Raw genomic sequence first — 9,641 nt, 5'->3', positions numbered from 1 at the left:
CTGTAGTTTCCCCCCCCCCCCCCCCCCCCCCCCCCCCCCAACTTTTATACTAAACTGTGTCTTTGGATGTATTTCAAGTAAAGGATAAAACACACTGGAACATGCTGTTAGAGGAAAATAATCAACTGACATGAAACAGGTACTGGTATTACTCTGAAATTTTTTTTTTTCTTCTCTAAAATATGTTGTAAGACAAGTTGTACTTTTTATCCATTTATAGTTCCATTTAAAATTGGAATGTCTGAAACAAATTAGTTCCTGTTATCACTTGTTATAACCGATCTAAACAGTCGTTCCCTCACCACCCTTTTTTTTTTTTTTTTTTTTTTTTGTTCTGTCTATTGAAGTTAATAAAACAAAAATATAGCTTGTTACATTACTGAGAAACCAGAAATGTCAAGGAACAGCTTTGCCTCTGAGTGTTAAAGTGCTAATACTGGAAACTCCTTCCAAAATTCTAACTAAACATCTCTGCATAGAAAACGTCACACAAGTCCATGTGTAATTTAATATATAAGCGATAACGTATTAGAACGAGTGGATTAATATCAACGTGATTCGCTGTCTATACTGCTGTTATAGAATATCACCCCTTCTGTCCAATCACATTTGAGAATTCAGCAGCGCTGTGGCATAAAATGGAAACGTGAAAGTATTTGCTCAGTATCTAGAGATTAAATATGGGAATGAGTTCAGTTCTACAAGCTTTCCACATAAGGAGTAGATCTATTTTTAAAATGTGGTGTAGCCTTCTTCCCAGCCTTGAGGCCTGGATCCTCTTGTTTATACTCTAAGGGGGGAAAAAAAAAAAAAAAAGTCTTTAACATTTAAGTTTAAACTGAAGGATTGAGATGTATTTGCTTGGAGCAATATTTCGTCACACACACACACACGCACACATGGCAGTTCCCAGTATGCACTACTGACCGTGATGTCTATGTTACTGATTCAGTCTGCTTCACTTGATTACTGGTTTATTTTTGGTTGGTCTTGGTCACTTTGATATGGCCTCTACAAAGACCATCTTAGCTTTGACAGTTTGTATAAGGCTATAAATTTGAAAAAAAAAAAAAGCGTTCAAAACCTTCACTAAGACTTTGTGTTCATGGTATTTTTATGATGTATCAATCCCATATGTAACCAGAAGTATGCAATATCATATTCGTGTATAAGGTCATGTAAAGTACAGGAGGGTGTCAGTGTCTGCTTCTAGTTGTTTGTGTAAAGAGAAAACTCTGCTTAGAGAGATGTGCATTTGAAAATGCATAAAAGGCTGTGTTGAGACCAGATACCAGATTCATCAAATACTCTGGAGACTAACTCGGCTTTGTTGCTTTTTTACGATAAAGTCTCATTTTTTGGCTCGGAGAAGTTCCACAACATAATCTCGTTTCTTTTCCTGGAAGAATAGCTTAAAATGCTTGTTTCTCAGACTTTTTTTTATGGGTAAGATTCTTTTAAAATGTAATCTAACACCAAAAACACAAGTGTAACACTGTGTCAGTGTATGTTGGGGGATTTTAGTGGTCCCTTTCAATTAATATATGCGGTAAAGGGGGCAATTTGATTATAGCAAGAGTCAGTAACTATAAAGTACCCCATGGTTTATGTGTTCACAGAGTGTAGGCAGTGAAGGAGGACCTAATAAACCTGTCACTGAGTGTGTATTTAACACTTTAAAGTACCTGTCCTCCTGTAGACATGCCGTATGGCAGTATTTTCTTTTAAATGCTTGGCTAATGGGTATGTAGCTGCATGAATACACAACCAACCCAATCACATATGCACATTTAATTTCTTAATAGAAAATCCAAACAAAATGGAAAACTGACTAAATGAGCAAGGCTTCAGACCTTACTGCGCATGCGCGTTTGTTATAGCGGGGGTATTTCCTATTAGACTAAGATGGCTACAAGCTTGTCACGTGACCTGTCGAAGCCCCAAACAAGGAGGAGCTATAAGACGGAAACAAAACTATCGCAGGTCGATTTGGTTTCACCGGACTCACTGTGCGTTTAGGTTTGAGCTGCAAAAAAAAAAAAAAAGCTTGTGTCTTTGTTTTTCTGCACCGGAACAGTGAACGCAAACATTTCTCGGTAGACACCGAACAGAAGGTGAGTGAGTCATCGCGAGAAAAAGCGTGAATATGAGTAGGATGTTTGGTTGGGTGTCTTTTAGTCATAAAGATTCTACGTAGGGCGTAAAACAATATACAATGTCATACACTATAGGGCGCATGTATAGGAGTTAGGCAGGTATTAAGGACACGGGTGATGTCTTTGACGCTAAAGATGCTAGCTGTCTGTTGTGAAGATATGTAGCGTTGCTAATCACTCAGTTCGCGTCAGGAAATGATTTGACTACGTCAGGTTGAGAAAGAGCCTTGTTTGTTTTTAATTTTGGTTTTGTAGAGTCAAATTGTAAAAGTAGACATTGTTACAGGATAGTCAATTAACTTGCTTGCTTGCTAGCTAGCTAGTTGTCATGTTTGTTTAGGGTGTGAAGTTTTCTTCAGGTCTGACGTGGCGAGTGATTTGGGAAAGTGTCTCTGACAGGTGAATAAACATAGTGCGTTAATATTGTCTCTGTAATTCACTTCACTTTTCTCTTTGACAGCATGTCAGTATTTGAAAATGTCACTGTTTGGGGGTTTATATTAATCTCCTACTTCATAATGAGCTGTTTTGACGTTTCCTTTTTCTGTGTTTTTGTCAACCAGAGATGTGCAATGAAAGCCATTCATAAAGGCGGGGAAACCCAACCGTGTAAGTATCAGCCAATGAGATCAAAGCTTAATCTTCACAAAGTCCTCATCCATTTTACAATTCCATGGAGCTTTCTAGATGTTGCACAATCAGGGGGAGTTGTTATTGCACCTAGTGGTCAGAAATGGGAACTGCTGCAAACAATAACTGATGCCCATGCTCTCGTTCCACTACTACTTTTCCATAGTGGACTAAAATCCATCCATCCATCCATCCATCCATTCATCCATTTTCTATACCCCTTATCCTACACAGAGTCACAGGGAGCCTGGAGCCTATCCCAGGCTCACAAGGCAGGGGACACCCTGGACATGGTGCCAACCTATCGCAGGGCACAATTGCACACACACTCACACACTACAGACAATTTAGGGATGTCAATCAGTCAACAGTACATGTCTTTGGACTAGGGGAGGAAACCAGAGTACCCAGAGGAAACCTCCAAAGCAACCGGAGAACATACAAGCTCCACACACACAGGGCGGAGGTGGGAATTGATCCCCCAACCCTGGAGTGAGGCAAACTTGCTAACCACTAAGCCACCGTGCCCCCCCCTAGTGGACTTTCGATTTAATCAGAATTAAATCAAATCAAAAATCTAAAAAAAGTCAAGACAGTGTGTCTAGGATGTATTTCATGTGATCCATTTCAGAACTGCAAAAAGTGGAACTGCAGCAAAACAATAATACAGGCCCATTAGGGCTGCAATCACGCTGCCCCATGCTCTCACTTCTCTATGGAAAAGGAGCAGTGGACTGAAATAATCAGAATTAAATCTAAACTTCTGAAAAAAAAAAAAGGCAAGTGCAGACAATGTGTCTAGAATGTACACTATATGGCCAAATGTTTGTGGACACCTGACCATCACACCCATGTGTGGTTCTTCCCCAAACTGTTGCCACAAAGTTGGAAGCAAAAAAAAACAACTAAGGGCCCAAACATGTTCCAGCATGATAGTGACCCTATGCAAGTGAGGTCTATGAAGATATGGTTGGAGTGGAAGATCTCAAGTGGACTGCACAGAGCCCTGACCTCAGCCCCACTGAACACCTTTGGGATGAATTGGAATGCCGACTGCACCCCAGACCTCCTCACCCGACGTCAGACATCAGTACCTGACCTCACTAATGCTCTTGTGAAAAGCCGAATGAACACGAATCCCCACAGCCACACTCCAAAATCTAGTGGAAAGCCTTCCCAGAAGAGTGGAGGTTAATATAACAGCAAAGGGGGACTACGTCTTGAATGAGATGTTCAGAAAGCACACATGGGTGTGATGGTCAGGTGTCCACAAACTTTTGACCATATAGTGTATTTCATGTGATCCAGTTCAGAAGGAGAAGGAGAGATTGTGGAATGGATAATGTTTGTAAATTAGAAATGCGTGTGCACCACGGTGACCTTGTTTCTGAGCAAAGCCTGAGAAAGCCTGGATAATGATATTATTTTTTCTGTGCGCACCTTCAATCTTTCTTCAGTCGCTCAAATCAAGCTGCTAGATAAGCTGTACTCTGGACACTTGTATGCTGTCACCTCTAAACTGCATATTACAGGGTTACTCACAAGGTAGTACCTTGTAGCTTAAGTCTAACGTGATCCCCCTTGTTTGTGTTTTCTACATAGTGGCCATGAACAGCGAACTGAACGTTCCCGTGGCCTCGTCCACAGCCGGGGCGTCCGATCGGCTCCAGGACGGAGGGGGGATGGATTATCGGGACTGGGTCCGGCGCAGCTATCTAGAGCTGGTGACCTCCAACCATCACTCTGTGCAGGCGCTCTCCTGGAGGAAGCTCTACCTGAGCAGGGCCAAGCTCAAAGCGTCCAGCCGCACATCGGCCTTGCTCTCCGGCTTCGCCATGGTCAGTAGGCATGCCGTGATTTGAAGATTTAAATCTATTTAGAGAAGCCAGTATGTCTGTTGATTGTCGATTTTCTAAGATAGACAAACATGACCATCCAGATCTGCAGCAATAATCAGATTTGCAGCAATAATTCCAAGAAGCGTCTGACTCACACCGTACCCTGAAGCGCTTTTCTCCTACTGCCAAGTTAGAACTTATTACGTTTGTCAACGTTTGTAACAAGTTGCTAAAGTTAGCTGAGTGTTCATGCCTCACTTGTGTTTTAAACAAGTTTTTAACGATGTCAAGTATCAGCAAATGGTATTACAGATTTCCAGAAAGAATCCGTGTCCCGCTTCAACCTCATCCATGCATTCCTTCAGAATCGATCTCTTATTTTAAGGTATAAGAGGAAGCATGGAGGAAGCCAATGGGGAGGACACGTGAAAATGAACCCCCAGCAAATTTCCAAAGTCATCCAAAGGACAATGGGAATCTTTCAAATGCTTCCATCAACTAGCTTCCCCGTGAATGTAATCAAATCCAGCTAATTTTTTGAGTATTTTCTTAAATATTTATACTTTTCTGCATGTTGAAAAAAGAATAAAAACAGCTGTGTGGAAATAAGGTTTATTCATGAGATTAGCACTGTATCTCGCACAAGACAAGTCTTTCGTCTCCCTGGTCGTGTCTCACATGACGGTTATTTGAGTGCGTGAGAACTCCGAGGAAGCTTTCACTGAAATTTTCTGTACCCTCCCGGCAGGTAGCCATGGTGGAGGTGCAGCTGGAGGTGCAGTACAACTACCCGCGTGCTCTGCTGGTGGGCTTCAGCGTGTGCACCACGGTGCTGGTGGCCGTTCACCTGTTCGCGCTGCTCATCAGCACGTGCATCCTGCCCAACGTGGAGGCGGTGAGCAACATCCACAACCTGAACTCGGTGTGCGAGTCGCCGCACGAGCGCATGCACCACTACATCGAGCTGGCCTGGGGCTTCTCTACGGCGCTCGGCATCTTGCTCTTCCTCGCCGAGGTCGTGCTGCTCTGCTGGATCAAGTTCCTGCCCGTGGACTCGGGGACGGTTCCTAAACAGGGGGCAGAGGGAGTGCCGGTGGCGACGGTGCCCGTTCCTGAGCCGGGCCACAGCGGCTGGCAGGCGGCACTCGCCTCCACCATCATCATGGTGCCCGTGGGGCTCATCTTCGTCATATTCACTGTGCACTTCTATCGCTCGCTGGTGCGCCACAAGACCAAGCGCCACGACCAGGAGATCGAGGAGCTGCACAAGATCAAGGTGCAGCTGGACGGCCACGAGCGGGGCCTACAAGCCGTGTGATCTTCAGGGATTTTTTTTTTGGTTTGTTTTTGTTTTGTTTTTTGCTTCTTGCTTGCTTTTGCAGCACTCAATCCATACGCCTATATGCACCTTTAACTTTGCTCACTGTTGAATTATTTTCCTGCATTTTTTTTTAAAGCAAATGCAGCGATTTTGGACAGCTTCTCGTGCGGCGTGTTTACATTATTGCAGCAAGGGCTATTTTTTTTCTGCTTGTGTGGATTTTTCCTAATGGTTTAAGAGTTTCTATCAGCTTCTGTTGCCATGCTTAAAATGCAAGACCAAATTAGTGCTTTATGCGAGTTCATCTATATTTTACTCTTTGGTTCCCCTTTTGCTAGGTGTGTGGTGTTTATACAGGGGTGGACAAATCATAATTTCATTACCTAACCCTCCGAGCAAGTAAAAGATTGGCTGAAAAATGAATTGTCCAGACGGAAAAATGGTAGCTAACGTAATGGCAAACTAGCTAGTTAAGCGCATTAATACAGACTAAGAGAAACCAACGAGTTTATAATCGTGTAGCACATCATCTTTACTCCCTCAGTAAAGTCACTGGCCAACGCTTCAGCTACGAGATCACATTTTACTCGTGTGTCTCTCAGTATGTTTAAAACCACGATAACCTAACATCCCCAAAAACAAGTGTTTGTCCTGAGCTACTGATTTGTCCACCCCTGTTCCATATAGCCGTGCCAAATTTGATCCTAGAATACGTACGAATACACAAGAAGGCAGGAGGTGTCATTACAGTAGGAAGGAAAGCTACGTAGGCTCACTGCCAAAGTATGTCACATATGCAACAGTGATAAATCGCGTCTGTGTCCCGTCTGAGCTTCCATTTTTTTTGCAAACGATGTAGTGTTGCGTGATTTTTATTATATTAATTATACCGAAGAGTCAAGTGTCTTCACCCTTACAACCTGTAGATTTTACAGTCCGTGTTTGTCTTTTGAATAAAACTTTAAAGGACCATTTAGTAATTTAATATTAACTGATACGCTAACAGTCTTAACCTCTTAACAGTTACAGCTCTGTAAAAAAAAAAGTGCACATTTCAGTATTTATAAGCAGTCAGTTTTGAAGCACAAACCAGAGTCTTAGTGTAGTGGGGCTTTCAAATGTGTGTGTATGTATATATATGTGTATGTGTCAGTTTGCTAGTTTGCGTTCCAGGTGGTTTACGTTAGGAAATGGCTGAACATTTGTGCCCAGCGTCCTTATATTAATCGAACAGTCCGACATTAACTTGGCGCTTTTACTTCAGAGATGCAAGTGGACCGAACAACTTCGTCCAACAAGCTCAAGGCGCCTCTCTTCTGAACTTTTCAATGCTGTTTACTTAAAAGGAAGACATGAGGTCAACATTCCAAAGTGTTCGGACCAACAACTGCCTGCCTTATCTCAAATACAAGACATGAAAGTGCACTTGTAGTGTAATGGACACGAGTAGTCGGATTCATAAAACATGATCACGACACGTCAAGCTGTGGTCCAACTTTTAGGTCTAATGGAAATACGTGTGTCATTCGATTGTCGGAATGTTACTGTTGGGTTGTGTATCAGTGCACAGACTAATATTTATGTACCATATCCATTGATATTAAAACTCTAGGACTGTACACTTCACGTGGTGTCCACGTTTTGCCGACGAAGAAAAACCCCTGACCAAAATAAACATCAGTAAACATCACAAAATAAAAATCTTATGGACTTTATAAAGCATTTCAATCTGCATGGGCAACGTGTCACATGATTTTGTGATGATGGACAACCTGCCCAAGTGGACGCACACTCTTCTTGTGCACAATCTATAACCAAGAGAAATGTCCTGTCACATTGCATGTCTGTTTTACATTCAGTCAACAGCCTTGTATGTTAATTTATGCCAAATAAACACCTTATTTTGTTTACTTTCATTAGGTTAGCATCTTGGTGTAGTGTATATAATAGTATAGCTTACTTTGTTAGTATAGAGACTAGGTCTAAAAATGTTGAGGCGAGTCGGCAGATTTTTTATCGATAGGTCATCGGTCTATGCGAAGTGAGATGGAACAGCTGAGCCTGGCGCCGAGACAGCTGGCGCAGTGAAAGCGCCGGCACTCGGTATGCATGAAAAACTGTCTCCTTGGAGACTGAATCAAATTCGCCTTCATTTTCAGCTCAGAGTGGGTGTATTCAGATTATGGATGAAGTGCCTCGATTCTAGTCCTGGTATTCTAACCTAACCTAGATAACTAGTTGTTGATGCAAGATGGGCTCATTTGAGTATTTCAGAAGCTGCAGATCTTGGATTTTCACTCTTAAAACTCTTATCAGTCTCTAGAGTTTATACAGAATGGTGCGAAAAATGAAAGAACATCAGCCGAGCAGCAGTTCTGTGGGTGGTTCATTCGACGCCTGGTTGACGAGAGAGGTCAGAGGAGAATGGCCAGACTGGTTCGAGCTGAGTTCGAGCTGATAGGAAGTCTATAGTAAGTCAAATAATCACTCTTTACAACCGTGATAAGCAGAAAAGCATCTCAGAATGCACAACACATCAAAATTTGAGGTAGATAGGCGAGGAGAAGACCACATCAGGTTCTACTCTGTAGGACTGGTTCATCTTTGCTTTGATAGATTTTAGATAGTTAGATTTTTACAAATCTGAACTTACAAAGATACATGTAAGGTCAAATCAAGATTTACAACTAGTAAACAAAGGCAAATCTGTTTAGGCGCCACCATATTGGGCAAGGTTCTCGGTCTAGATGACCTGGAATTCCGAGTTGAATGACCAGCGCACATTTCCATGTCTTAGGACGGGTTTCTCACAGTTCATTTATTCATCTTGAGTTCCTGCTTTGTCCTGTTTACTGCACAAGCAGTCTAACCTTGAGTGCATATTTGACTAAAGCAATATTTAACCACTACTTTCAGTACTGGTTGTGTAACAACCTGTTTTTTGTGTAACGAAACACTTAAGTTCCAAAAAACAAATCCAAAAATTGTAATTGTTTAAAAAAACAAAAATCTCCAAAATGGTGTCATTTTAGCTCATTTGAATTACTGCCACTGATTAGGGACTAATTATAGTCAGGTGAAGCCTAATGAGTCTTACTGAGGTTAAGGGTGAAGCTGTGTGTGGTTCTTGTAGAAAAGGAACTCATGGAGTCTCACTGCTTTAGTGCTATTGATTGTGGAGTATCATTGTGTTACTGTGAAACAGCAATCTTTGTCTACCAGGTAAGCTTGATAACAAATGGTTAATATTTTATTTATTTATTTATTTATTTTTTAACAACCACTTCTGTGCAGGTGTTTGAAAGACGGTAGACGTCTTCCTGACCACGTCTGCATTTGCACGTTAAGCAAATCTGGTCATATGCTTTTTTGCATGCTGTGCAAAACCGGTGTTATTTTTGTCGACCTAAAGTGCAGCAGCTATGATGAGTAAAAGAAACATTGCTGACTTGGTATTGGTACCTTCGGGTGTCTCTGACCAGGGTCTGATTGCTTTTAATCTTCTCTCTGAGCTGCAGAGTTCTGTTTTTTTTGTGTGTGTGTGTTTTTTCTTTGCAACTTTTTTCTCTTTGTGCATTCCAGACTCTGCGAGTAAACCTCGGTCTCTCAGAGGGGCTCTTGCTACAAACCTCTGGACACAGCAGGTCATGAATCTGGGAATATCTATATATAGGCTTGCTGAGTGAACCTTCAACT

General features: G+C 42.0%; 2 protein-coding genes and 1 non-coding gene across 5 annotated transcripts in view; all 3 read left to right on the top strand.

Annotated features, from left to right (window-relative positions):
• The first annotated feature begins 44 nt into the window (after nucleotides 1-44).
• Nucleotides 45-9,589, top strand: orai2 (ORAI calcium release-activated calcium modulator 2). Of its 3 annotated transcripts, XM_026922447.3 has the most exons (5): nucleotides 45-2,114; nucleotides 2,720-2,765; nucleotides 4,389-4,624; nucleotides 5,373-5,963; nucleotides 9,528-9,589. In XM_026922447.3, exons 2-4 carry the CDS (start codon nucleotides 2,729-2,731, stop codon nucleotides 5,940-5,942), a joined length of 843 nt encoding a protein of 280 aa, XP_026778248.1. In that variant the 5' UTR covers nucleotides 45-2,114; nucleotides 2,720-2,728; the 3' UTR covers nucleotides 5,943-5,963; nucleotides 9,528-9,589. The 3 variants fall into 3 exon arrangements, with proteins under 3 accessions (XP_026778248.1, XP_026778246.1, XP_026778247.1); XM_026922445.3 differs by lacking the exon at nucleotides 9,528-9,589 and having other exon boundaries at nucleotides 5,373-7,861; XM_026922446.3 differs by lacking the exons at nucleotides 45-2,114; nucleotides 9,528-9,589 and adding an exon at nucleotides 2,127-2,555 and having other exon boundaries at nucleotides 5,373-7,861.
• ap2b1 (adaptor related protein complex 2 subunit beta 1) overlaps nucleotides 8,473-9,641 on the top strand; it is a 36,499-nt gene continuing 35,330 nt past the window's right edge. Inside the window, exons 1-2 of the mRNA XM_026922440.3 lie at nucleotides 8,473-9,167; nucleotides 9,528-9,589. The gene's annotated coding sequence lies outside the window, so the exon portion shown is untranslated. The remainder of the gene's footprint in view (nucleotides 9,168-9,527; nucleotides 9,590-9,641) is intronic.
• LOC113531678 (Z30 small nucleolar RNA) lies at nucleotides 9,364-9,460 on the top strand. The gene has a single exon (XR_003403280.1). It is a non-coding gene; the product is annotated as a Z30 small nucleolar RNA (small nucleolar RNA).

The sequence above is a fragment of the Pangasianodon hypophthalmus genome, chromosome 27, assembly GCF_027358585.1.
Source record: "Pangasianodon hypophthalmus isolate fPanHyp1 chromosome 27, fPanHyp1.pri, whole genome shotgun sequence".
In the NCBI taxonomy this organism is placed as follows: Eukaryota; Metazoa; Chordata; class Actinopteri; order Siluriformes; family Pangasiidae; genus Pangasianodon; species Pangasianodon hypophthalmus.
The sequence above is the reverse complement of the archived record's forward strand: the minus strand, read 5'-3'. Positions and strand labels throughout refer to the sequence as shown.